The 27742-nt window shown below is 47.1% G+C and overlaps 1 protein-coding gene across 5 annotated transcripts in view; it reads left to right on the top strand.

The window, feature by feature from the left end:
* The window catches only part of SLC24A3 (solute carrier family 24 member 3), a 220803-nt gene that overhangs the window by 143621 nt on the left and 49440 nt on the right, over window positions 1-27742 (top strand). For all 5 annotated transcript variants that reach the window (XM_026060212.1, XM_026060213.1, XM_026060214.1 and 2 more), the window contains 3 exons: window positions 7863-7937; window positions 15941-16025; window positions 18265-18368. In XM_026060212.1, the coding sequence (XP_025915997.1) occupies window positions 7866-7937; window positions 15941-16025; window positions 18265-18368 (261 nt within the window). In that variant the 5' untranslated portion in view covers window positions 7863-7865. The remainder of the gene's footprint in view (window positions 1-7862; window positions 7938-15940; window positions 16026-18264; window positions 18369-27742) is intronic.

Below are 27742 nucleotides of genomic sequence, written 5' to 3' on the forward strand. Positions count from 1 at the left end.
TTCTCCCCGTCCCCACCGCTCGCCCCCCCGGGGGAGACCTCGGCGGCCAAAACAGCAGCAGGTCGCAGGGATCCCAAGCAGGCATACGATGCCCTGTGCTCTGTGGCTGTAGGTTGTGTCGAATACGGAGAACGCGCTCAATTTATAGGGGTGATGGTGTACAGAYGAGTGTTCTTGAAAGGCATTACTCCGCATTTGGGAAGGGAAGACCATGGCATGACCCGCCGCAGACTGATGTGATCAGCAGATCAAAAAATCCAGGCTGGAGTTGGGCGCCCGCTGTCCTTTGCATTTCAGTGGGATTTGGCCCCCGTCGCCGTCTCGGGCTGCTTCTGCGCGCTCTTGCTGTAGCGYGTCAGAGTTTCCTAAAGTGTAAGTTGCATTTATTCATGCTTTATAYAAAGAGTGAGAGAGGAGCACAGAAAGATGCTGTTCGATACACTGAAATACATTAAGCTTTTGTTGAAAGAGACATCGATTCTTCAAGGTGGTGTCAGAATCGTCCATTATGGTGAAATCCCTCTCTCTCTTCCTGAAAAAAAATACGCTTCAGTTATTTTTCAGCAGGCAAATTTTGCGTGACAGAGATTTTCACAGAAATTATTGGCTTTTTGCAGTAGGCTATGATTAAATTCTGGAAAATTGGAAGCAGGTTTTTTGAGTTTGGGGGATTTAAACTTGTCCCTGGAAAATTAAAACGAGAACAAAAACCCAGAGACTATTTTTATTGCTTTTTTTCCCCCCGGAAAAATTTCTCTAATCTACTCCCATCACCTGAGCTCCAACAATAARCCTCAAAGGCAAGCAAAGCAGGATGATCGATTGGTGATGTAGTAATAACTCTATGCTTCGTAAATACAGGAGTTTACATCTGGAGGGCAAGACACGTTCATCAGTGTAGTGCAGACAACCAGATGGTTTGGTCCATGCCATGGAAACCTGAGCAATAAGGGCAAACCCGCAGACGGAAAGTAATTTTTTCTCCTTTCCTGGTCCTCTCCTGACCTCAGATAACAGGAGAACACAGTTACGACAAAACAAAATCATCATAAGCCGGGAACTGTGGCAAAGCAAAAGCGGTTGGAAAGCAAATACACTTCTTGCCCTCGGGAATTTCTTGTGCTGTGAGAAGCACGGAAAAAGACAGAAGAAATTGATTTCTTTTTTAAATAGTTTGTGTTTATGATGGAGCCTGGTAGAGAATTTCCACAGGAGCTGGCACGTCCCTCGGCTAGCATACTCCATGTCACCCGTTCGRCAGGATACGTCAGCAGAGCCATCAGCTGCCTTCGGTGGGACGTCTGCAGCTGAGTGGAGACAACATGAAGRCTTTCCAAAATCGTGGGAGCGTGGAGTAGACGGTCCAAAATCCGGCAGAGAGACAGGGCATCCTGCAGCCGCTGTTTTACTTTTGTGGGTGCAGACTGACAGGCTACGGAGACTCAATGTCCAGGTCCCCCTTTCCTGGGAAACGGAGCCTTTACGAGGACGGGCTCCTGGGAAAGTTAAGGGTGGGTATGCGCAGGGATGCAGAAAAGAACATGTACCGTGTCTTGAATGTCTGTAGCCTTTTTTCTGCACCAAGGGTTAATGATTTTCTTACCACTACCTTGTATCGCAGGACAGTGATTAACGTGTTTCCTCTTCTGCACCAGAGATGGGTCTGGCCACCGCTGTGCTGGAGATCCTGGTGTTTCTGAGGTAGGCAGGTGTGATCCGTAACTCTTTAGGAGCCCTGTGAAAAACCACTAGCCCTGTGAGAAACCCTGGCAGGAGGTGTCTGTAAGCCCAAAGGGAAAACAGGTTTGAAATAGGTCCCCGCTCTCTTCCCTGCCGAGGGGATGGCGTTTGGGAGGAGCAGCCTCGCTCGTGTGCAGGCTGGACCCTCGCCTCAGGGAGTATCAGGTGTCTTGGCAGGGTTTCAGCAGGACTCTCTCRGAGCTTATCTAATGTTTAAGGAGTTATGAGTGGAGCTTTCTTCTGTATCTGTGCCGCAGTCTATAAAACTGGCAGTTCTGTCGTTTAATAACTGCATTACCCTAAGCGAAAGCTGAAGAGCAATAAGTCTTTAATTTTATCTTCTAATGATGGTTTCCTGTTGAAAGGGGTGTCAGGCTAGTTCACAAAGCCCAAGTTATTCCCTTCCTATGCTGCATAAAACCGGGGATATAAACCTCTCTCCCAGAGCCATAGACCTTCATCACACCATGCGGGGATCACCAGCACGTGGTAACGCTGCAGCTCCACAGCTGCGTGTGTCGGGTTGGGAGTCAGAAAAGCAGAGCATCAGTRTGGAAGAGGCATCTTCCAGTGGCAGGCAGGAAGGACGCTGTGACTCAGGCTCACCAAACGCTGGGGACTTCAAGGGTCATCTCCGTGCTCATCTGGAAAAACATTTAGGCAAAGAAAGTTGAGCGAGCCTGAAACATGAGTTCAGTAGAAGAAAATGTGAATGGTTTTGTGTTGAACTCTCCATGAACTTGGGTCAGTGTTGGCATGGTATGACCGGAAGGGAAGGAAACCTCTGAGACAAGCTGAGATCCAGACCAGCAGCCCCAGCCTGTCCCAAACGAGGCTGTCTAGCCACCCACGTGGGATCGCTCCAGCTTGTACTGCAGCAGAAGCAATTGGAGTTGAAACTGGAAAAACAGAGGCTGGAGGCAGTAAAGCAGAAGTTGTAGGTAGAGCAAACGGCTGCCAGCGGAGTGGCTGAGGCCATTTTAAGATCGGCTCTTTGGAAGTGAAGGAGCAGGAGAAAGAAGCCAGGAAGCTTAAGTGGGAAAGGAAACGAGAACTGCTTTGGGTGCGACACAGCAGCTACCCTGCCAGCCGCATGCTCTGGCTTGCAGAAGTGATGTCTCCGTTGCAAAGATGGCTCCTCTACCGAAAAAACGCCTCCCATCTTTTGAAAAGCGTGGTCTTGGGAAAAACTTGATCTTCAGCAAAGCAGCCACTGCGGCTTACTTTATGGGAAGTTTACTTGCTAAGCTAAACCTTGGTTAGGCAAAGCTCAAGCAGGCCTGGTCTCAGCTTCAGGAGCTGGAGCTGGAAGGTAAATGGGATCTACGGTACGGAGAAAGGCTGTGAGGACATAAGCCCCACAGGTCCTGTCCCACATCACTCGAACGCAGTAGCGAAGCCATGTTCTCCACCAGTTGATCCCTTGAAGTGCCACCAGTTGCTTAGTCTTTGAAGCCTGAGTGACCCTTGCTCGTTTAATCATTTGCTGCTGAACCTCAGGGGTTTTGCAGCTCTCACTTTGGGTTTCTCTTTAGGAGCTGAGGAAAAGCCCTGTATGAGCAGCAAAGTGTGGTGAGGCTAGAGGACGTCAGACCCGTGTGGCCCTGATCTGGTTTGGGACATTATCCCTGGTTTCCCACATGGCAGTGCCACCCTGTACCTGTTTCGCCTTCCCATCTTTGCCCGCTTGGACATGATCTTCCAGGAGGCCACGTAGCTCCAGATTTGCTTTGGGGCCTGCTGCTGCCAGCGTAACGCCCTGGCTTTGCTCCTGTAAACCCCTTTAGGAGCCATTTTTACCTGCCTGTTATGAGCGTTGCGCTGAAGTAGATGTCCTCCAATACCAAAACACAGGGAAGACTGAGCGTGCCACTTAATATGATGTGGCTTGCAACGCCGGTGCATAACTCGAGCTGAGAGAAGCGGCCAAGATTTGTAGAAAACCTCAGTTTTATAATCCCCTATACAACATTTTGATTGACTTTATTTCCATCTGAATTAAGATAACCTTAAAAAGTAGAGGAAAATAATGATCTTTCTGCTATTTGTCTTTCCTCTTTACTGATACGGATGTGAAGGGAAATTGTATGACTCTTTTATTGGGTGAGTTGTCAGACTCATTAAGATTGCTTCCACAGACCTGCCCATTTTATAATTGGAGTTATGTGAATTCTCACATAACAAATAGGTAATTCATTTCTTGCTTATCGCTAACATTTCTCTTTTAATGTTTTTTTGCTTCCTTGCTGGAATAAAAGGTCATGTTTTGGAGATGTTCCCGTTTGCCTTTTTCTTGCCTGACTGCCTGCRTTAGCATTTCTGCAGTAACAGACATCAGGCAAGGAGTTATCATAAACCATAATAAAATATTTGAAGATAGAAAAAGCAACTCCAGAAGTTCCTCAGAAAACCTCCATGGTGCTGAACATTTTTCAGTGATCCCAAAAGCAGGCCGTGATCCCACAACAACTTTTGAGGGTGCTTAGTTGGCTTTGCTTACTTAATCTTTGCGTGATTAGCAATGTGTGGCTTTGATACTCCACGCTCAGGCAAAACTCTCGCCGAGGTCTAACTCCCGTAGAGGGACTTATCCCACTGCGATACCTTGATGGTACTTAGAAATTAATAACGGATGATGCTTCGGCTGCGAGATCAGCATGTGGCGCTTGCGTTGGCGGTGCACACGCTGGTCACGCTGCCGGCTGGTCTAGAAGATCCTGCAGACGCCACAGCTATGGACCCTCCTTTGATGCAGACGGGCAAGAAATTTGAAACTCAGCTTCCATTACAAAACGGTTGTGTTTCTTGCCTTTTCCCATGTTTTGAAAATGTTACCCCCAGCTGGGCTGACGCTTGTCTCTGACTCTCCCTGGTGACCCATGCCGTTGGCGTCCACCGTTCTTTTCTCCTCCCCACTGCAGCCATCCCAGAGCTTAGCCTGAAGTCCACAGCAGGGCTGCTTTGGCTTGGGGAGAAGACCTGGTATCAGTTAATGGCTAGACTGGCGATGAAAACGCTTCCGCTAAGATATCTCTGAACGGCCTCTGCAAATCCTTCCCCTCCTGAGTTCATCCGAGGAGCTGGGGTGGCCGACGCTGGGGTAGGGAGCAACTCTGTGGTTGGAGGTGTCTTGCTAGACTTCAGAAGTGACCCGTCCTGGCTGGTTGGGGCTAGGATCACAACCGAAAGGAGCTTTGTGGGAAAAGTGCACAAGCAGGAGTCGCGGAGGGTGAATCGCRGGCCTCGGGCTGAGCAGGGAGGGGATCTGCAGACGTCTGAGCAGAAACCGCTGTGAGAGGCCAGCTGGATTTGCCCTTGCAGAGGGGGCCTTCGGCGTTCCCTCAACCTTGCCTTTATTCGGCTCCTGGAGATCAGAGCTTTGGTGAAATAAAACCTGTTTGAGAACTTCTTGGGGTTCTCAGTGAGTCAAGCAACCCGAGTTTGCTGTCGTGCCAGAAGCCGCAAGTCCAACTGTGTGATAAAGCAGCGTATGTGCAAATAGTCAGAAAGGTCCCTCATAAATTAAGGCACTGCAGTTGGAATAGCTGCAAATGTTTACAGTAGAGGAATGGTTTAAGATGCGGTTGGCATTCAGAGTAGCTCTATAAAGCAACCAGATTTTGAATATTTGTTGCCAATTAAAACAGACTTTATGTTCTGTGTCTCCTGATGACAGAATTTATGTGATTTTGTTTGCACTTCATCAGTAAAATAGAAGAAAAGCTCCTAAACAGTGAATTTCAGTCAAGACGGTAATTACATCATCTTGGACATATTTATATCAAAATAGCACAGGTATATTGAATAAAAATTCTAGAATGAAGTCCCATCCAAAAATCCCRTTTCTAGGTGTAAAGCATAATCCTTGCTGCTGAGTATTCATTTTAATTGAGTACTGATCTAAAACAGTGGTCCAATTAATGAGTGTTGTGGCAGGCCCAGAAATCTTCCAACTACGACAATAAACGTGCGCCTTATGGATACAGGCAAGGATTACAATTCCCATCATCAGAGTGAAAATGAAAGTGGAATTAAGCAACTCAGTCAGAGATCCAGACGCCTTGTCGTCATACACTAGAAGGTTTCTAGGAACTGAATTGCACTTTAGTTGCGCGAAATCTGTCCTTATCTCCCGGGCTGTTGCCGGATGCCTGGAAGATGGACAGGATTCACGTCAGACCCAGCAGTGGGCAGGTTTCGTACCTCCCTGAACCCTTGCAGCGGTAGCTGGGCTTGTCCTCCACCCTGCGGCACCCAGGTGGTGAGGGGAACGCATCTCCCTGTGGGTGCTACCAAAAAGGAGGCTATACCCCTCTTAACCGCCTTTTTTTTTTTTTCCTGAAAATAATCGTCCTTCTGCTCCTGAAGGATGTGTGTTAGTGGTCAGACGCTGTAGGAGTGGGTGAGGGAGGGAGACRAGCCCCAGTGAGTTGCTCTGAACGAGTCTGCTCTTCAGTTCCCCGCCTCTGCTGTAGCACATACATGCCACTAATACAGGTGAGCATGCAGAAACGTCTTTCGTCCAAAAATGGTGTGGGGCATGGGRATCCCATGCATGGCATGTATGTGAGGCTACGTGGTGGAGTCCCGGGACACAGATGAATTGGGGAAAAGATAAATACGAGAAGGAGCTTGGCTGGGGCATTGCAAGGAGCGTGTTGTGGCCAAGCATGGGGAGGAAGAACCTCACACACGAGGGCTGTCGATAAGGAAAAAGCAAAGATATCTGCCGCTCACCTCCGTTTCATACCCCGTCTCTCCAAGCTGAACTTGCCTGCAGGGAAACAACCTGCATCCCAACACGGCATCTTGCCTCGTGTCACAGAGCCTGCTAACCCATTTCCARAGTATGTTCAAGTCTGTTCCATAGATGTATATATTTTTTCCCCTGTACTACTTGTAAAAATAATGCGATAGCAGTACATGACAGGTGTTKTTTTTWWAAAAAAAWWGAGCTATCTTTGAACTCTAAAATAGTTCTGTCTCTCTTTGAGAGTGGAAAGGCAAATACTATTGCAATGCCTGTCAGTGRTAATGTGAAAAAGAAAGGGAGCTAAAGCACACTCGTGTGCTCCTTTGGTCCAGATGCCAGAGTTACTTCTTTGTAGGACTCTTCACTTGCAGACGCAGTGCAGTTAGTTTTACATGTGAGAAGCTCTATCTTTTAAAAAAACACACACGCCGAAAAATTACTAAAATATCACGGAGACGTGCATTTCCACCATAAGGGAGATCTTTTGCACGGTGGTGGGAAGTCTTCAGTGGCGGCTGTAGTGTGGATGGCCTTGGTTATGTCTACACTAGTAAGCTAAACCGGGCCAGGACATGGGCTCAAGCCTGACTGTGATTGTCCACGCCGTTTAGCACGTTCTTTGGCGTGGTTTTGGCCTATGCCAACTCGGATTTTCCCAAACGTGAGTCAAGGCACAGGACAGGGATCCTTCCTTCTGGGCAACATGGGCAAGGCCACCCTGTTTTGGGGAGCAGACACAAACCAAGCCATACCATTTGCCCATAGGGACAGAGAACGGGACTTGGCATATTCCTTTTACTAATATGGAAATGGCCTTCTGGACTAAATGTTTATTCCTTGAAATTGAAGATTTGATTCATTAGGTGTCCTTTCAAGTCCTGTGTTTCTCCTAGGTTTTCAGTCATTTGGAAGTGGTTGCCTTACGGAGTTTCGAAGAATTGTCAGTGGGATCCTAGATGGCATGGCAGGGCTCTTTAATCTTTTTCAAAATGCTAGCGTTTCAAATATTGCTCCTCCAGAGTGCAGATTTTCAGAGAATGCAATCATGAAAAGCCTTGCACTTTGCAACAGGGGAAAAAAAGAAATAAGGCGAAAATATTAAGTGTTTTTCAGCAACATCCAGAGAATTTAAAAAAAAAAGAATGATCTGTATAACGATGATAAAATTCTGGCAGCCTCTGATAGCTTGCAAGAACTTTTGGATAAATACTTCATGATCTTTCTGTTAAATCCCAGACAGATTCTTCTTGCAAGAGAATTTGAAAAAAAAAGCATATACCAAAACAAACSCAAGATGAATTGGGACACTGCAGTTCAGTATATTTTCCTGACACTCTCCAGACTCAACATTTTCTCTCTTCTTTTGCAGGCCATGTATATGTTTTATGCTTTGGCAATCGTCTGCGATGATTTCTTTGTCCCTTCATTGGAAAAGATTTGCGAAGTAAGTATTAGAAAATTTTACTTGAGCTTGTGTTTTGCTTTAGCRGCAGTTCTCCTTGAGAGCCTCAAAATGTGATGATTGTGTGTTTACCATTATCTTACAGTTTTCCCCGTGTTTTTTATTTAGTTGTTCAACACTGCGTGTGTGAGTTGGCTCAGCTGCATGGTTTTCACTTGCAGGAGATGGGCTGTGTGTCTCCTCATGGRTAAACTTGGCTGATGCTCCCTCTTAAAGCTAGCGATCTCCTCTTAAATAACAATTCCTGTGTATGCATCATACCACTTTTTAAAAAATGGAGACAGTTTATAACGTAGTAAAAAATGTACCCTCTAGAGCAGTGATTGCCAAACTGGAGCTCAGCCCCGTGCTGCGGGCTCCCGTAGCAGTGCTTGCTGCAATGCGTGTTTCCAGGTAAGAAGCCCAACAGGACTTAGTGGCTTGTCCTGTGCTCTGCCCCTCACCACCGATGTGGACGTTCCTCTTGGACCAAGAAATGGCACCCTCGAGATAAGATCCGACCATAAGATACTGGAAAAAAGATGTTAAGTTGTTCATTGCCCACGTAAGGAACAGTGGTTTGGTTCGTTTATGGCTTCAAGCGAGTCAGTTCTCTTGTGACTTGCAAGATAATAACATTTTATTTCTTGACTTTTGCATGGAAATATTGATCCATGGGGCATTTCTGAGTTTCATATGGCATTAACTTAAAGCTTAGAAACCTCCCAAGGTTCATATGTCAGACTGGGAAAGAAAAAATGCACAGGAGAGCTTAAATGTGTCAGTAAAACCTCCAGGGAGACGGAGAGATGCCGAGCTTTCAGAGCAGGGCTGAGGAGCGACCAGCTGCGCATCCTGCCTCTGCACGCGTTCCCAGCCCCGTGGGAGCACGGAGCTGAGCCTCCCTCCAGCTCCGTCCTGCTCCCGCTCTGCTCGGTGCAGGCCTGCACATCGCCTGTGCCGTCGCACCGGAGGCTACAGACCCCGATGTGCACGGTGGGGCCGTTCAGCCCCCAAAAGGGAACCGCGTTTAGCCGAAAGAGGACTGTTTTGAGCTGACTAGAGCTGGGTTTGCCTGCTTTGACTTTGACTGGACGTGAAGTCTTGGCTTGTGTTCAGGACTCCACGGCTGTGCAGCTCCCTGGCTGCCCTGGCAGCCCCCAGACTCCCGTCCCTCCACCAGTGTGCTACGTCCAGCAGGCCAAGAATTGCCCGTGCTCCGTGGGTTTCATCTCTCAGCCGTCCCTCCCTTACTCCCCCAAAGCCCTTGTCCTACTTGCCATTTGTCTTCTCGGTCCTGAGCATCTGGGAAGCGGGGCCTTTAACTTTCCTTGAGAGGTGCCAGTGCAAGAGTTCACAAGTCAGCTGGTCTCTAGGTGCTCCTGCAATACACGCGTGTGGAGATGCCGTCGCCTRGGGTTTGTGTCTCCTTGCAGACATCTGTTCAAAACACCAGGACTTGCTCTGAGCTGATATGAATTAAAACTTCTGCTGATTTACTCCAGTGGGAACTGTGGATTTCATAGCWTGTCTACAAAAAGGCTAGTTCTAGTATGAATTGTAAAGCAGCAGAGACAGCTAGGTCAGCTGTAAAGAAGTTCTTGAACACTTCCAGCAATTGCAAGGGACTCTGTCCCTCTTTTGCTAAGGCTGGCATGCTGGAATTTTAGAAGACAAGGAGTATATTTTGGCCTGAATCAGTTCAGATAGTGACAGGGTGGGCATTGTGCTTGAAGCGTCTTCAAGTCCTCTCTAATGCCAAACYCAGGCAATGAAATCTGCGCTATGTGTGGAAAATATGGATTGGTCTTGCCACGTAGACATTTCTGTCAGCTGGAGGAGGCACCTGCCCATCTCCCTGGTAAGAAGTGTCGCTCATCATGGAAGCAGAGCTGTGCCTGGGCCRGGGAGGAGGCGTGGGAGGTGTCCTGTGAAATCTTTTATACTGACAGTTCTCACGGATGCTGATTCTAAACTAACCTGATATTTGTGGCTCAACAACCTACCATGAAGGCGTGTTTTGCATTAGAAATAAAATTAAAAAAAAAGTCCGCAGGAAGTCCCACTATTTTGGTGCATAAATATTCAGGTAATTGAAAGGCGACAAACCATGGCGGGAATTAATGGTGTGGCTCGAATGGGCTCAACAGGGACCACATAAATGCACTTTAAGAATCCAGCATGAGTTAATGATAATACATTTTAACTGTGCTTCTCCTGAAGTACGAGGGGACAACCAAAGCTTCGTAATGTAACATGTGAATGGCTGGGAACTTCTGTCCTGCAGAGTTCCTGAGTTCCTTAGCGCTCAGTCTGAGTGTAGCCTGTGTGCGATTCGGGGGGATGGATCCTACYGTTGCCAGGAAGGGAGAYGTTGATGTGAAAATGGGGGTGCAASACRTTGCAGATATAGACACACTGAGTTATCCAGCCTTCCCTCTCCAGAGCAAAGCAGCCCTGCAAAGCCAGGAGACTCAGGTGTAGAAGGCCAGCTTAGATCCCCGTAGACTAATGCAACCTGAGCTGAGGAAGTAGTGTCCAGGGCAGGCTTGTACTTTGGGGTGCAGGCAATACGCTTGAAGGCAGGGCTGCCATGCAAAGAGGGACCTGGAGAGGCTGGAGGAATGGGCCATCAGAAGCCTCTTGAAATTCAGCAAGGMCAAATGCAGAGTCCTGCAGCCGGCRTGGATAACCCGCTGCAATGGCACGGGCTGGGCCCAGACACGCCAGCGAGCAGCTCTACAGAAAGGACCCTGGGGTCTGGTGGGCCAAGCTGAGCATGAGCCAGCAGTGAGCCCTGGCAGCAGAGAGGGCCTGCAGCATYTGGGGCTGTATGAACAGAGGCAGAGCCAGGAGATCGAGGGAAGTGATTATTTCCCTCCRTTCAGCGCTCATTGGACCCCATCTAGAATACAACGTCCAGTTTTGGACCACACAATACAAGAAAGGTGTTCATGAACTGCAATGAGTTTAGGGGAGGGTCACCAAGATGGTCGGGGCTGCAACTCTTGTCCTCTGAGCGGAGGTTGAGGGAGGAAGTTATCAAGAAGACGGAGCCAGGCTCTTCATGATGGTGTGTGGAGGGAGGCTAAGAGACAACGGGCCCAAGTTCAAACAGGGGAAATTCCAGCTGGATATAAGGAGGAGAAAAAATATCACTGCCAGGATAATTAAGCACCAGGGACCCAGAGAGGCTCTGCAGGCTCTATCCTTGGAGATTTTCAAGACGTGCCAGGACAAAGCCTTGAGCAACCTGGAGCAATTCCGTAGCTGACCCTGCTTTGAGCAGGAGGTTGGACTAGAGACCTCCGAGGTCCCATCCAGCCTGAATTATCTTACAACTATTTCACAGTCCCCTGTCACAGCCAGCTCTCCCAGCCAGGACTCAGCTTGCCCCCTCCTTGGTATCCTTTCTATCCTGTACCTGAGCTGTTGGTCAATTGAATGAGTAGTAAGTGACCTTAGTTAGTCCAAGCTGTGGCACGTGCTCCCTCCCAGCCCCTTCTTTCCTTTCTCCACTGCCTCATTTCTCTCTGCTACGAACACCAAGCTTTCGGTTTCATTCGGTTCCCTGAAAAGCGAGAAGCCCTGTGGGAGAGGAAGAGATTTGGTGATGCTGGGAGCATAGGCCAGCAGAAAAAGCAGGGCTTGAAAGCAGTCAGATGAAAGGAAAAGAGATGGAGGGAGGGGAACAGCGCTGGCGTTCAGCTTAAGCAGAAGAGCACGGCACTACGGCTGCAGCAACATTTAAAAACTGCTTTCATCCAGAAATACATGTGTGGTCTCCATCTCCCCACAGGCCTCAGGTTTTTCATGTCTTCTAGCATCTTTCCAGCACCCTCTCTGCCTTCCCTCCAAAACTCCCCCATCTACAGGGGACGCTGAATTACCCACGAGCAAACTCAGATTGGAAAATCGTGTCTGCCCCCCTTAGAYCTCTGTAAGCAGAGACCTGTTTGCACAGTTCCTCTTAGCATTAGCGGTAGCAAGGTCCAGTGTCTTTGAAAACGTGGCCTTTGCTTTCCATCACAGGTCAGGGTCTTGCTGCAGGGAGTTACTGCGAGGGGCTCACAACCCGCTCGTGGCTTCAGAAAGCTGCGTGTGCACCACACGCAAAACTTGCAGCCCGGGCAGCTGCTGCTTTGGGACTCCTCTCAATTCCTGGGGCTGCCYTCTCCTCCTGGCAGGGGGTCTCCTCTTCTCTTGGGCTTATGCCGCTTGCTTAGATATCTCCTYCACTGAGGCAAAAAAAGGTCCCTGCCTTGTGCACGTTTTCGTTTCAGCCCCTAATCACAGAAGGTGGGATGGGAAATTGCAGTATCTGCAGGAGAGGAGAAACCTTGATAACTTAYTTTGCAGCTTGTGAGCCCAGAAAGGATGTCCACAGAGGACAAGAGTGTTGCGTATTTGGTTGGATCATGAAGACTCCCAGACATTAAAAATAAGCAAGTCCCTAAGTATGGCAAGTGTGTTTTGGTTAGGGACCTGGCCGGTCAGACAGAGGTCTGCTTCTGGGTCTGCAGGGAGGTAGCGCCTGTTCTGACTCTGCCGTTGAGCATCTGAGCGACCTTGGACAAGCTCCAGCACTTCTCTGTGCTTCCGTTTCCTGCACTGTTCAATAGAAATGTTGATTTTTGACTGTATTGCAAATCATGATAGGAAACACCATGTGTAGTGCTAGCTTTTCCTAACTTTATTGGTGGCAAACTTAGTCGTCATACACTAGAGGCTCACAGACTGGAAAGCTCCCTCTCCTTTCATCCACGTTAGCAGCGCGTAGGTGCAGGATCTGTGCGTCTCTCCACCCGACCCGAAAGTCTGTCAGCCTAAACACCAGTCGGTTTTACAGGTACAAGTGTCAGAAGTTCTGGCACCGTTTGTTCCCATGACAAATCCTCAGATTTCTTTGGTTTTGTATAGACATCTGCTRTATAAAAAGCCTCCCCACTTGCTTTTAATGCAATATTTGCAAGCCCCTGTTTCTGGAAGGCTACTTTCAGTTGACCAGGTCTTTCTTTCTTGGTTTTTCTTTTGATTACTTGTTATCTTTCCARTGGCTGAACATATATTAACTGTTTCTGTGCTTTAACAGCTCTGAACTTTGTATTATCCAACACCACCAATAAAATGAGACTAATAAGTTTTATTCAATTGTATGTGCAAGAGAAAACATACAAATAGAATACTRTATCCGGCATATTTGGAATAAGAAATTACTGCCCAAAAGAGAGATACTGTGTCTTTAGAGGTTATCAAAATGGACCACATAAATGGGTCAGAATTTCATTGTTTTGTAGCTCCTGCTTGATTCTCTTTCAGAAAAGGCTTTTCTCATCCCATAGGTGACCTTTGGAGGCATTCGTGTCCTTTTATTCATGTATTGTAAGCATAATTAAGCAGTTGCTGAATTACGTAATAGCAAAAGAAATGCACGTTCCCGTTTCCTGCTCCATCTACTTCTCCTTTTATCAACTCAGAGTGGCTTGTCTTCAAAACATCCAGCTTTTCGTGGCTCGTCCTCGATGTTAGCATTCAGGAATGCATGGGAAAAGGCTTGGGTGACTTCGCAAAAGCCTCCGCAGCCCTTGGTAGTCACCCCTCTCGCCTGTTTTTCCCAGAAAGGGAAAGTTTTATCACTCTTCCAGATGACAGCAGATGCTGCCACCATTGCTCACACTGAGTAATACTCTCCCCCGCAGAAAGACCCAGCGAAATCAGTGGGCCGACTTGGAGAGCCAGGGGCTCTTCTCAAGGGAGAAGACAGCCAGCATCCTGCGTTACCCAAAGAGATGAGACCCATGAYGTTTTCAAGGGGGTTCTCTTTTTTTGTTTAATTCACAGCAAATGTTGATGAGAGGGAGAGAGGCCTCCAGGTCAGGAGCCCCACCTGTGTGGCCAGAGTGGCTGTGGCAGCACACGTGACGCACGTAGCGGGCGAACCAGTCTAAAATGGTAACGGCTCGCCACTGACCTGAGCTCTACCATCAGTGACCCCATTACCGTCTGCTGTCGTATCCAGCCCAAAAGAATTCAAACCCCTGTCTGAGGGCGTTTTTGGTCTTGGAGATCAACCAATAGTTATTCTACAGTCGCTCGCTGTTTGGGCGCACTAAGTCTAAAATAAATGCCCTTTTTCTGGCTTAGCTCAGTCTGCTTTGGAAAGTGGTTGTTGAGTTAAACCAGAAAGGCATTTATGTTCCCAAATACGTCTGCTGAGATCAGAATTTGTTCCAGAATGCTTGTTATGACAGACATTCAGACATTCACATTCTGTCTTCGTTCAGACTTCCAACCCAAACTCTGGTTTTTCATTTGTTTTCTAAAACAATTTGTACTCATGTTTCTCCAGATACTCTCTGTTATTGATGTTACGAAATGTTCACATGACCCAACTAACATCACACCTTAATTGCAAACATTTGCTTACAAATACCAGAGAATAAATTTTTGCCTCCTATTTAGTGTTGTATTTTCTGCTCTATTACATGCATTGCAATAAATTATCTAGTAGCTGTCCTCCGGGGAACCCACTGTGGCTTTAAATTAAACCATCCCCACAGAAAGTCAACTCAAGTGGTTTCCTTGATTGATGGTCTTCCCTTTGGAAAGATACCATCYAGATGCAGAGTGAGTATTAAAAGATGACCATTGCTTTGTATCCATAGAGAGTCTGCAGAAGAAAGCAGCATTTTGGGATGCACCTTTACTCCTATGAACTTCTTTCRCAATAACTTTAGTCTTATTTAGTCATTTTCCATAAAGCTGTATTTAATCAGTCTCCACAGCCTTTTATAGCAGTACAGCATCTGGTATCCTGCTTAAAAAAGCATTCCCAATAAGGGAACATGCTTTCCTTTATCCTTGTCCCCCTAACATCTATAAAAAATTCTTTATTATATGTGTATGTTCAGTGGGTAGAGTTAAGGACATTTTAAGCTCTTAAGAGAAGTTTATGGGCTCTTCAGTCAAGATTTAAGTTGGTTTTTTTTTTCCCTGCAATTTTGGAGGAGCAAGCATACTTCGATAATGAAAACGTTAACAAAGAAGCCTTACACAGTTAAGAAGGAGTGTTTTTCTGGCTTGTCAGGTTGTTCGTGCTGTTTCAAACAATCGATTCTATTCGGGAAATGTTCCCATCACATCCCACTGTCTTCCCTTTGCTTGTAAAGTGGAAGCCGCTAACTCATGCACATGTGATTCAGCCTGCTTTGTGTAGTAACAGCTCGGCGGTTTATGACCGTATGGCAGGGGGTGGCTTTTTTTTAGCTACTCATATTAAACCGTGGAAGGTGCCAGCAAGGCATGTGGTCTTTAACAGCTTTGTCGCATTTACTGAACAGTGCCGTGTACAGATGGAACAGTGGGAATGCAGGAAACATAAAGGAAGTAATTAACCAAGTAAATCTTTGGAAACAGCATATGTCGAAGAAGTTTGCATAGAGTAGTAGGTCCTTTTCCTTCCAGGAAACACTGTTTTAAATAAGAACAGTCCCTGGGCACCACTGTTGGAAGGCTGTAGGAGGTAAGTATTTTTGATGACAATCCAAGCAGGTGGATGATAAGGAGAGGTTAAATGTCCAAGGCTGAAATGGTCTTCAGGGCAGGAGGTCAGGGGATGGACAGAGCCTGAGCTCCAGCCCTGACCATTAACAAGCTGGAGGAGAGGAGATAAGRTGTATTTTGGGGGTCATGGAGAAGGCAAAGCAATCCTGACTGGTAAAATGCCCCACTCTCTTCTCCTTCTCTCCAGTGTAGAAAAGGATGTCAAAGCAACCACCTGCCCTCTGTATGAGGAGATGCTAACTTAAGTAGCTGAGGAACAGCAATGGAAATTAAGGGTTGTTAACACCCGTGATGTCTTTTTTCACGTACTTCTCCTGAAATACATATTGGCGGTTTCCCATTCTTAGCAGACAGTGTAACTTTTCTGGTTAAATTCCTTCAATTCAGCGTTGTCAGTTCAGTCCCAGTGTTGTAATCAATGACTCTGATGTGTTTTTCCGCAGCGCTTGCATCTTAGCGAAGATGTGGCTGGGGCAACTTTCATGGCAGCTGGAAGCTCTGCTCCTGAGTTGTTTACATCTGTCATAGGTAATTAATTAACCTGCTGCTGCTTCTTGACACCCCCTCTTTCCCCTCCCTGGTTTTCGGAGTTCGGATGGGTTAGCTAAGCGCCTACAGCGGCATTTGTTCCAACGCCTGACCTCATGGACACCCACAGGACTAACTGTGGTGAACCCTCACTAGATTTCAGGGGTTGTATGTGTACATCTCCAGCCACTGATGAAGAGGTTTTTAAAAAAGCACCACTATGCCACAGCAGGGCTGCCTCAGAAGTGGTTCAGTCTACCCCAGCAGAACCAGGGCCAGCACTACAGTCGGGTCACCGTAACCATCTGTTAATCTTACTTTCCTGTAGCACAGCTGAGCAGCACAGCGCTGAGCTCTGCATGTGCAGCCTTCTCCTCCCATCCTATGCACCCTCCAAATGCTACCTGTCACAGGGTCTCTAGGGCTTAGTGTGAAAGTATGCACCTCCAGCCTCTTGGGTTGATACCCAGGCAAACTCTTTGTGTCCTCAAATACACGTTCTCCTCCATCGCCTCCACTCTGATTAGTCGTTGAACACCTCTTCCCTCCGGGAAAGCTGAAGACAGGAGGAGAGGATTTGAGACCCTTTCTCTCCGCAACAAGTTGGTCAGAGCATCACTCTACCGAAGTATCGCTCTGTTTACGGAAAGCACGATCAAGTGTTTCAGCAGTATGTGGTCCGGGAAACTCAGAGAAACTTGTGCACTCTTTCCACAGCCTCAAGCTAAGAGGTTGTTGTGTGGATGGGGAGGAAAGAACACCTGGATGTGCCAAGAGCAACCCAAGTCTTGGGGCAAGGATTTGGAGAGAGGGTGCTGAGCTCAAGGCCATGCAATTAGAGGCAGTTTTTGTAAAGACTGTGAAACAGATCTTTGTCTCATCCTGAGTTCATTGAGCCTAGAAACAGCAGCAACTGCTAGTGCCCCTGGTGTTTAAGCACAGCGGATGCTATTTTGGACCCTGCTTTATTTTATTTGGGGAAAGGGACTTCAGTCAGAGAGCTGTTATAAAATGATTCTGTATGCTACCTGGCATAAGGGGAAAGTCTTCCTGCAGTTGTTACTCATCCATATCCCTAGGAGGTAGGTTATCATCAGAACAATAAATGGAGGGTWAAGGTGGGCTCTCCATCTCTGTGAGGAAAACTATTCTGAGCTTAGATACTTTCTCTAAAAGATTGTCCAATTTCRGTAACAGCTATCAGATGCAGAGCACAAATTAATTCACGCAAAGCTGCATACTCTGCAGAGAGGTCTGATTAGACAATCGAAGTGCTGGTTTGTTAGCCTCAAAATGTAGGGACTTAAAACAGACTGAGCTGGGTTTGTACTTGAGGAGAGTGCAGGGTGAAAATAAAATCAGATTCCTTCAGGCAGCCTGGAGATACTTTAACACGTCATTATCTTGCTGTGGTTTGGTCCACCAGATGCTGAATGTCACGTGRTAGGTGACTAGTTCTGTGTAACGTGTTTCTGAGAAAAGGAAAAAATAAAATAAAATCTAGATTATGCTGGCCAGATAAACTCAGATGGAGCCTTAAAAATAAGTGGTGAATTTAAACAGGCTGACAGCTAGCAGGAGATGGAGTGTTACTTTTACGCTGGCTTCCTATGGAAAGAGGTTYGTGCGGTACCATGATGTATCTGACAGTTCATCTCCCTCTCCATTAACCTCATTGGCCAATTTTAACCAAATTTGACAGAAGAGCTCACAAAGGAGCTTGTAATTTAGGCCGTTAACCCATTGTCAGGGGCATCATTCAGCTTGGAGGTAACTAGTGGCCGGACAGCCCTGAATTGGCTCCATCTCATGCCTCTCCTTGCCTATAGAAGCCAACAGAGATGGAGGTTTAGGGAATAGTGGAGTAYTGGTGGTGGGAGGTCTTGGGGGAGATAGGAGCCAAATCGGCAGGAAACTRCCAGCTGCTCTCACAGAGCTTACTGTCTTTTACGATGTGCCTTGCCGTAGTGCTGGACTGCAAGCCCAGGAGGTTGGTGACTTAGACATTTCTGAGGTCTTTGGTTTTCATTAGACACTCTATCTAAATCCCCTCAGAAAGCAAGTTCTGCCGCCTTTATTCACCCTAGTACTTTTCTCTCCAAGTTGCCCTATTAAATAGGAGTCAAAGAAGCAGAACTGGTGCATGGCAGTCATTAATGGGGTGAGAGGTCTGCAATTTTTTTGAGTAAAAATTCTGTTCTTTCCGATTTACACAGCTCGCCTTGAACTTGTTTTTCAGGTGTTTTTATCACAAAAGGAGACGTAGGCGTTGGAACCATCGTGGGCTCTGCTGTATTTAACATTCTCTGCATTATTGGTGTGTGTGGGCTTTTTGCAGGACAGGTAAGAGCATTTAATGATTCCTAATGGTTCTTGCTTCTTCACATGCCTTGGTTGTACTGTGAAATCAGTTGCCAGGTTTGCAACCTTGCCACAAACTTCTCTGGCTCTTTTCTTTTTAACTGGGCCTTACACTGTTCCTCTTGCGTTTTTGAAATGAAAAACAAACCAGCAAATATCAGCTCAGGCTTTTTAAGCTGCCCAAGAGATATGAATGGTCAAAGGAGTAAAAGTTGGTTATTGAACACATCCTCTCTGTAGCTATTGAAAAATGGATTGTGACCTGTGTATCTGGTTCTTTAAGACCAAAGGAGCCAGGAAATGTCTCTGCCTCGGGTTGGTGAAAATGGAATTTGGTGAGGCGTGAAAGATGTTTCTGAAAGCATCGTGACACTTCTGGAGCATCACGAAAGATGCTTCCTTTGTGCAAGATAGGTTCGGATGCATATGCTGAGCTGACACAATGTTGTTGGTGACTGACGTGACGTACAAAATTATATTGGTAAGATGTGGCCTTTGCTTGTACTTTATCTCATTATTTACATCCACAGACTCACCAAATGGTTTATGTGGAGAGGAATCTCTGGAGGTCTCTGGTCCAAACCCCCGTACCCCACCCCAACTTAACGCAGGGCCAACTTCAAAGCTAGATCAGGTTGTTCGGGGCCTTGTCCAGTCAAGTTTTGAATATCTCCAAGGATGCCCCGACTTTTTACCTCGCTAACAGTAAAGCTATCCATTCCTAGTATAATTCCTGACTGCATTCCAGCATGTCAAACCACATATGACAACACGAGTTGCTCATCTGAAATTAAATTAAGTTGTGACATCTCAGCCGCTATCTGACTTGCAGAGATGATTGACTCGCTGTAATTAAACATCTGAATCTGCATTCACTTTAGCATTTGCCAGCGTGCCTAATATTTTTCTGTTCTCATAAAATGTTATTTGAAATCTTACTCTAAAGACTTGTTCGCAGTGAGGTAAAGCAGGATATCAGAAGCAATACAGGGCAATAGGCCAACTATCTCTGAAAGAGGAATCTAAGAGAAGGGACTTGTATAACCTCGTCAATACGAGAAAACAAGCAGGGAGCTCAGACTTCCCTGGGAAAGTTTACAATCCAGTTTTCATTTGCATTAACCACAAACTTTTTCAGGATGAAGATGAACATTTTTCACAATAGGGGAGGCTTGGGAAAAATCCACAAAAGGACTTTGTAGGCACCTAAACTCCCTTGATTTGCATGGGAAATGAAAGGAAATTCAGGTGCCAAGACACAGCTCTGGAGCTGGCCCATGATGATGGAGCTGTGCAGCGGGTGTGTGATGTTGATGGGCTCTTCAGAACAACATGCAGCTGAAAGCTACACATGTTCAATACGTTAGTGGTTCTGTTGTAACTCTTACTGTGAAAACCCRTTTGATTCAGGCCGATTAATAGCTACCAAAGCTTTCCCGGGGCGTGAAGCTGTGTTCCTCGGAGGTGTTCTCCTGTAATCAGTAGGACTTTTTCCTCAGGTGGTTTTTTCAAGCAAATGAAAAAGATTAACTGTTTAGCACGATGACAGAGGAGCCAAGTCTTCCTACTGTATGYTCTGCATTATTGATTGCAAGCCCCAAACCTGCTAAAAAAACATGGCCACAAATCACAGCTTTCAATGGAAAACGCTTGAAGTTTGGGAATTGGCAGAAAATGTCGGTCTTTGTGGGAGACCTGTTGGGGTGGGGGGGGAATGTTTGTTTCTGAAGGACATAGCTTACAGCCAAAATGTCCTTATAAATGCCTGAGCCCTTCTTCAGCCTTCCATAGATAGAGTTCAGAAGTTCAAAAGCGGGGGGTTGGTTGCCATAAGTCGTCCTAAGTCTAATCCTAAGCAGAGAATTAAGGTTTGGACTTGTTTGTCCTGATTTTTTTTTTTTCCCCTGAGCCTGCTAGTGATTTGTGGTGTGGTTTCGTCAAGTTCAGTCGTTCCGGTTCTTATCCCTAGGCTGCAGGCTGAACTGCAGCAAACAGAGGCGAAGGGACTTGACGAAACCCTGAGCAGGGTTTCGCCTTGGAGCTCGGACCTGAGGAGTCAGCGGGCAGAGTCCTCCGTGCGCCAGGTCCAGCCCGCGAATCTTTGGCTGGGTCATCAGAGTGTCACGTGCCTGATTCCCAATCTGCCAGCTTTCACCGCGACTCTGTCAGAAAAGCAGGGAACAGCCCATTTTGCGTTTACAAGACAAAAAGGGTTGATTTGGGATTTGTGGCAAGCAGTGGGGAAAAAACAATTAAAAATGGATGAAAAAGCATTTTTAAGTACTGTTAAAATAAAACTACTTGGACGTGCTGCACGCACAAAGGAAAAGGTGATTTTTAACAAAATGTGTTTGCGTTCAAACTTAACCTCATTTGCTGAACAAAGGGGACCTGGTGTCTGTAGTGAATTGGACTGTCTTCTCTTACGTGGCATGAACCAGTAGTTTTGCGAGAATTAGGTCACTCTGACTTACAGTGATGCAAGATGGGATGGCCAGGAATGAACGTATTTCTTCCCTTTTCAGCTCACGATTGGTTTCTGAGCTTGTCTTCCCCTTCAGAAGCCCCAGTTCATTCCCATGCTTAGCTAGGGTCTTCCCTCAGCTCAGTGGCTAGCATCTTTCGGCAGAAAACCTACGCTGCTTGACTGTTAACGTGCATTACTAAAAGAAAAAATATAACAGAAATTAAAGTATTTTTTGCTTTATAATCATTAGCGCTTACGCATCTGCCCTGGGCAATCCCTGGTCCAGGCTGGAGTGTTTTAGAGTATGTCGGGCAGAAGCAAGGGAAGTGGAGGATTCATTCCATGTCTACGGCAACGTCCTTCTGCCAGTGCTTTGGGGGGGCTTCACCRAGATCCATCCTTCAATACTCTGCTGGAGTGAGGTGGCTACTGAAGATTGCCCGGGTGGCCAGCCAGGGCTGGTGCTCTATGCCCCTTGCGTCTAGTTTAGATTTAGGACTTTATTTATCCTTATTTCCAAAAATTAGTCTTTGAYTCAACTTTTAAAATATGTATGTCTTTGTATATTCTTTTATATGTTTCTATTTAGACTTACATAATTTATGTAAAACCATAAATATGTGTGGACCATTAGACACAAACAAATATACATATTTCTATACATACAGGTATATATAAAAATGGGTTTGAGCTGGGAGTTTTGGGGGAGAGGGAGGTAAAGACAGAGCGGAATTTAGGACCCTTAGAAATTTAGGGTCCTTATAAAAGTCCAGAAAAGAGCTGCACTCTCAGTTGAAGCAGAACTCATTTATAAAACACACAGGGCTGTTGATCCAGCTACGGAGCAAGACGCTAATCCCATCTGCGGATGCTTCTTGAGCCCGTGCTCCGGTGTGCCGTAACTAAACTCGCATAATTATAGCACTGATGAGGAGCAATTTCAAAATGATCAYGCAGGCGATTTCTGCTCGGGGAATTGCAGAGAGCGTGCACGTATTCTCGCCGTGGCTTTCCTTTCGCGTCCGCCAGCCGTAGTTGCAATATTCCAGCGGGAGCTTTTAGATATCGATGATGATGACGATGGTTTGCAGCTAGAATTGTGGTAGTTCTTTGGGATCCCGCTGCCTAATCAATACCTGAGMGTGCCCGGTGCTGTTCRGATGCTCCGCTGCTTGGAGGTACTRCAAACCCAAGAGGTGGACGGAGGGCGTCGTGCCCAGCGGACCTCAATAAACCATAAAGTGGTGGCAACTCTTCTTCCGCCGCTCTCAGGGAGCCCAGCTTGGAGCCCAGACTTTCTTCTGCATTTCCATAAGAAATCTTATATACTACTGGTGGTCAGAACAGAGCTAGTCAAAAAAAGGAAGAAAAAGCAGTAGCGTTCTAAAAAGCTCTGAAATATTTGGGGGGGTTTGTTAGCTTTTGTAAATTTTTTGAAACTCTTCCATTTACACATTTGTTTTTGGTGTGCCTTTTCTCTCCGTTTTTATTTTGCCATCTAAATGGGGAGAACATATGACAAAGAAGAGCGAACAGTCATTTCTGTATTTGATTTTTAAAAAGCACTCTAATTTTGCAGAACCATTCCGTATCGTCAGAAAGCCTTTTTTTGACTGGTGAAAAGCTGGATTCAAAAATATCGATCAGCTCTCTGCAGGGTATGTTTTATTTTTAAATTAGGTTGCAGTAGGTATGTGCTRTGTTGGATATGCTATTCTTTGGCTCAAGAAAATACTGCTTCTGGCTACCCACACGTCATTTAAAAAAAAGAAACAAGCCCCCACCCCCAGAAAGTTATATGCGTTTTCTCGAACACCCACACTGATTGATTATTTTTCTAAGCATTTAATGGATGGGAAGTGCACGCTTCTCCGACTAAATCAGAGCAGGCGTCCCACTGCTGGGACTGGAGAGGAAAGCACGATGCCCACACCTCGGTATAACACGGCGCACCTAAAAACAGCATTAAAAGAGCATTATTAAGGTTGGAAGTCAAACGCTGAGAAGTTTGAAAATGGTAGCGTTAAGGTTCCTTGTGCAACCTTAACTTGCCCCCCCACCCCCRGTGTGTTTGCRTTATTATACAGCCTTTAATTACGTGATCAGACGCYGGTTGCTCYGTGGGGTCCCTGCCTCCTTCAGGGCACAGAGTGGACTTTGCTCACTTAATGAGCAGCTCTTCGTTATTTTGTCTTCTCTGCGTTGTTCGGTGCGCGGCCTTCTGCCTTCTTCGCCAGGCTCTATTCAAACCCGGCTCTAAAGGCAGAATTATTGATTTCCTCTTGAGCCTCTGCCGTGCTCGTCGCTATTGTATCTGAGCAGTTGATGAGCAATTAATTAATTTTCCCCAAACCTCTGCGAGATGAAGGGGTATTTTAAAGATGGGGAAACAAAGCACCGAGAGATTAAAGAGAAAAGAAGAACTTGTCGTTTTAGGTGCCAACGAGAGCTGGCGTGGACCTGGTTTTTTTCTGAACGTATGGAAGAGCCCGGTGGCATTTTCCGTGCTCAGAGTTCGGCTCCCTCGGGCTCCAGATGCTGTTCCCACTGCTCCGACTGCTCCAGCAGGCGTTGCCCAAACGGCACCTTGCAGGACTGAGCTTGGTTTCGGTGACCGGCTCAAGCCCCCCCATAGCCCAGCTCTCCATGGGGGCACTCAGCTGCTTTGACCATATGACTCCCTTTTCTTTTCCTCGGTCTCAGTCCCAACATATATTCCACCTTCTGCAAGGGGATGCACAAACCACCTCTCTCGTGTATCCTGGATTCATCCCTAGGCCCGCTCTTGACCTGAATTAAGCAAGTGCCTGAATTGCGTCCTCTCCTAACATTTAGCGCTTGGTTTTGCTAGCGTGGTGATGTTCTTTCTAACCGCCCACTGGCTTCAGGTTTCTTTGCGTACGCTCTGTCTCCCTGCTCCCCCACGCTCCGTTCCTCTTGCGAACATAAACGCGTTTCTTGAGGCTTGAGAGGAAAACTGTCTCCAGCCGGAACTTCTGCCAGTGGATCCACCCCAAAGCTGTTTCTCGAGCCTCCAGCTTTTCCCAGCCCTGCTGAGCTCTGGTCCCATTCTCCTCTTGCCCACTCTTCCGCTCTTGGGCTTCTTGGCCCAGTTCCTCCCACCTCCCTCTATCCATGCCGGGATGCCCCTTGGGAGGAACAGGAGCCTGCTCTAGAGCCGAGGCAATCGCATTTTCTGCCTTTTTCGTCTCCCCCACCCGTTGGAGACTTGGTGGGCGCACCCCAAGCCCAGCCCCGTGGCAACGTCACGCTGGAGAGCCCACCTGATGGCTCAAGGACCACAGCACCCCTGCTTCGTGATCCCGGGGGAGACGTGGCCGAGCTAAGAGCTCTCCTCTGGAGGCATCTCGCTGAAGTCCCTCATCCAACCTAACGAGCCTGCAGTGGGAATTCCTCATCGTGAAATGGGAAGCCACCCCATCCCAAGTCTTCCTCCAGTCCCCCAACGGGTTTCAGGCTACTTTGCATCCCCCAGTTCGCCACGTTTCTCTGAGCCTTGTCACCTCTGCCTTCAAATTAGGAGGCTTCCCCTTCCCGAGGCTCCACGCGTGCTGGAGATGGGTGTTAGGAGCAGCGGAGGTCGCTGGCGCACACTGAGCCCGGTGTGCTTCGTGCACCGGCTCGCGCGGGAGGGTGCTGCTGGCAGCGGGCGCAGCGCAAGGGGGGCAGGAAAGAGCCGGCAGAAGCGCTTAATGCTTCGCAGCGCGTCCAGAACAGCTTGGGAGCGAGCTGCCAGAAACCCGGCGGCGAGGCAGTGATTAGAAGAGCTTCCACTTCGTTTCTTTATTTATGTATTTAATTTTGAAATTTTTAAGGAATTTGTCACCTTGGTAGCTAGAGCCCCAGGCCTGCAAGCGCTCGCAGCCAGGCTCGTTTCCGCGCCCGGAGCCRCTCGCGGGGCTGGTGTCGGAGAGCCACGCAACTCGTTTACGACGTCTGCTGCTCTGCCTCGTCTCAGGGTTGCCAAATAGCTGCGGGAGTGCTCGAAGTCTCTTAAAGAGCTGCTCTCATGCTAAAAAACAATTGAAGTAGATGAAAATCGGCTTTAATGTATTGTTGTGCTCCTTTTTCCTTTGTGGCCCGGCCAGAAAGTACAAAGTTGGTCTGGAAATTGGATCGGTTTGAATAATGTCAACAGACGGGGGAGATTTACCATGTGGCTGTCCTGCTCCAGCCCAGAGCTGAAACTGTGCGCGCTACAAACGCTAGGGAAGGATTAATAAATGCAAAAGAAAAAATTGCTTTATAAGCCGTGAAGACATTTCCGTTAGAGTTAAGTATTATAAACCCCTTGTCTCCCTTTCTTGTTTTTAAGCAGTACTGAAGATTGGAAAGAGTTTCAAATCCAAAGCAAGTCAGAGATACCTCTCCCCATCGGACCCTAACACTTGGCTGTCTTCCTACTGACTTCAAAACCAAAGCGATTCTTGATTACATCAGAAACATTTGTGTCATGGTTTGTTACTGAAAAATAGAAATGTGCCTTTCAGCAGCCTGAAAGTGAGTTGATTTGCTCTTCCGGTTAGCGCTGATGGCACTTTGCGGATCAGCATTGAGTATTTTGGACTGGAGGGATTTTTCGTCATTTCTGTCTCTCTTCACTGATATGAGTAATGAAATCTCCTAAGGTCTTTATCCAGTTTTCAAAAAGTGGAACTTGATTTAGCCTGCCTCCATGTTTAGGTGGCCATGCCAAAACTACCTGCAAGGGCTGGAGTTTCTAAGCTTGACTAATATCCACGCTCTGAAGATCAGAGCTATTTTAAAACATCTTAAAGTGGGCATCTGGAAGCTGAAGAACCCCAAATCTCTGCTCAGTTTTTCAATCCCTGCCCAAAGTATGTATAGAGAGAAAGACAAATTTTACCCCTGTGGGTAGCTGCATGCAGCCTACTCGACTGTGACGGTGGGCTTTTCATTCCTTCTCCTTGGATCCTACTGCAATGATGCATCGTATCCTGAYGATACCTTTCACACACCCACACACGACTCTAAAACACAGGGGAAGGTTTGAAGATTTGCCTTGTCTCATCTAGGCAGCAGGTGCAATTTTTACGCTGTAGRTGGTTTTGGTGCATGGAAATATGTCGGGAACTGTCCTCGTTCTGCAGAGCTTGGGGTGCTGCAGGATGGATGTCTCTGTAGATGTTTCCTCAGTTGTCTGTATGTCTGTGACTGTGATGCTTATTCTCTTTCAGTTGTCCAGCTGTCAAAGTCACATACGCTAAGCACCCTTGATTTAGCTGCTGTATCTGTTTTRTTTGCTTTCAACCAGCAAGCGAGGGAGGTATGAGAAAGAAAGGGAATGTTGCAAGGGATGAAAGAGCGGCATCAAATTCCRCCCTTCAAACACAAGTTAGGCAACATTTCATGGTAACGCGTGCTAGATAGCCAGGCATAGAAACAGGCATGGGGACTGCTGTCTGTGCTGTGACAGCTTGCATTAGGCTTTTTGCAAGATTGCAGTCCAGCTGTATGGTCCTGGAGAGATACGGGAGTTTGACCTTACCCACTGTCCCATCCAAGCCTCAGCCTCACTGTCCTCTCTTCTCTCACTCTTACACTTGTGCTTCGCGAAATCTCACATCTCCTTCCCCTGCCCTGCCGTCATCCTTGGCTGGAAGGATGCGAGATTCTCGGAAGCAGCTAGTGTTGGCTTCATTCAACTCTCATTCAGGCCAGCACGAGCAGAGTTTGTTCGGTGTTGAAAAGTCCCCCATCGAGATTCTTCCCTCCTTTTTGCAACCCTGCCGCTCTGACCTGCGGCTGTTCCCTGGTCCCGCCTTGTCCTCACCTGGCACCACACTGCGTGCAGCCTTCTGCAGTGCTGCGGAAAAGAACGAAGGGCTAAAGAGGTTAGTGAAAAGTACTTAAGTGAAAGCACTACAACCGTATGAGTTGCAAGTCACAGCACTCACAGCATTAAACACAGCAATTTTTAATCTGCATAACTTGGATTTGTTGATTACCGTCTAACTAATTGCTGTGTTTTGCACTTGAGTTCTCTTTTCCCTGTTGCACCCTTCCTGGGGCTGGGTTAGGCTGCTCTGGATAGAGCAAGGGACCATCCATGCTGTGTTGTGCTGAAGACTCAGTGATTCTTGGCTTTTGGAGGCTCTTCCAGTTATTTCTCCTGTCAAGGGATCAGTTGGTGGCTAGATGGGATTTCTGAATACATTGGAGCAGAAAAGGACTACTGTGGTCATCTGACCTGCCTTCAAAACAGCAGGTAACAGGACTTCCCAAATTCACGTCTGTTCAAAATAGAGGGAAGGGGGGTGAGAAATCCACTTCTCAGTTTAAACATTCCCACTGTGGAGCTTGGCAGGTTATTCCGCTGGATAGTGACACTCCGTGTTACGAAGGGACGAACGGCACTCAGGTGTGGCTCCCAGGCACTACTTCCCGTGGGGCTGTCCTGCACGACAGCCGTTCACGGCTCCATTTCTTGGGATGGAGAAGCTGTGCACCAGTGGGGTGTCCGTTGACGCAAATGTTGAGAAATGCTCCCATCCAGAGGGCCTCAGTCCACCGTTATGGATCACTCAAGCTCCTCATGCTCCAAGGAAACACTTGCATCTGCCTTCTACACACAGTCATGAGCCTGTGAAGCTCTTCTGAGGAGATAAAATAAACTCAGAAGGCCCTTCCCTTCTCCAGGACATGCTAAACCGTTGTGTAAGCAAGGGATGCCTCTCAAAATCATCAGCCAGCGCGCACTCAGATTTATCTCAGAATATGAAAATGTACCTAAGAAATAGGTGTTACCAATAGAGAAGAGCTGAGAAGCAGAAACTGTGAGCAGAGATTTAATAACCAGGTAGAATAACATTTAGTGAAGAGACTGGGATTTTTGTAATCTACTTTT

This window comes from Apteryx rowi, unplaced genomic scaffold, assembly GCF_003343035.1.
Source record: "Apteryx rowi isolate R43461 unplaced genomic scaffold, aptRow1 scaffold_167, whole genome shotgun sequence".
Classification (NCBI taxonomy): domain Eukaryota; kingdom Metazoa; phylum Chordata; class Aves; order Apterygiformes; family Apterygidae; genus Apteryx; species Apteryx rowi.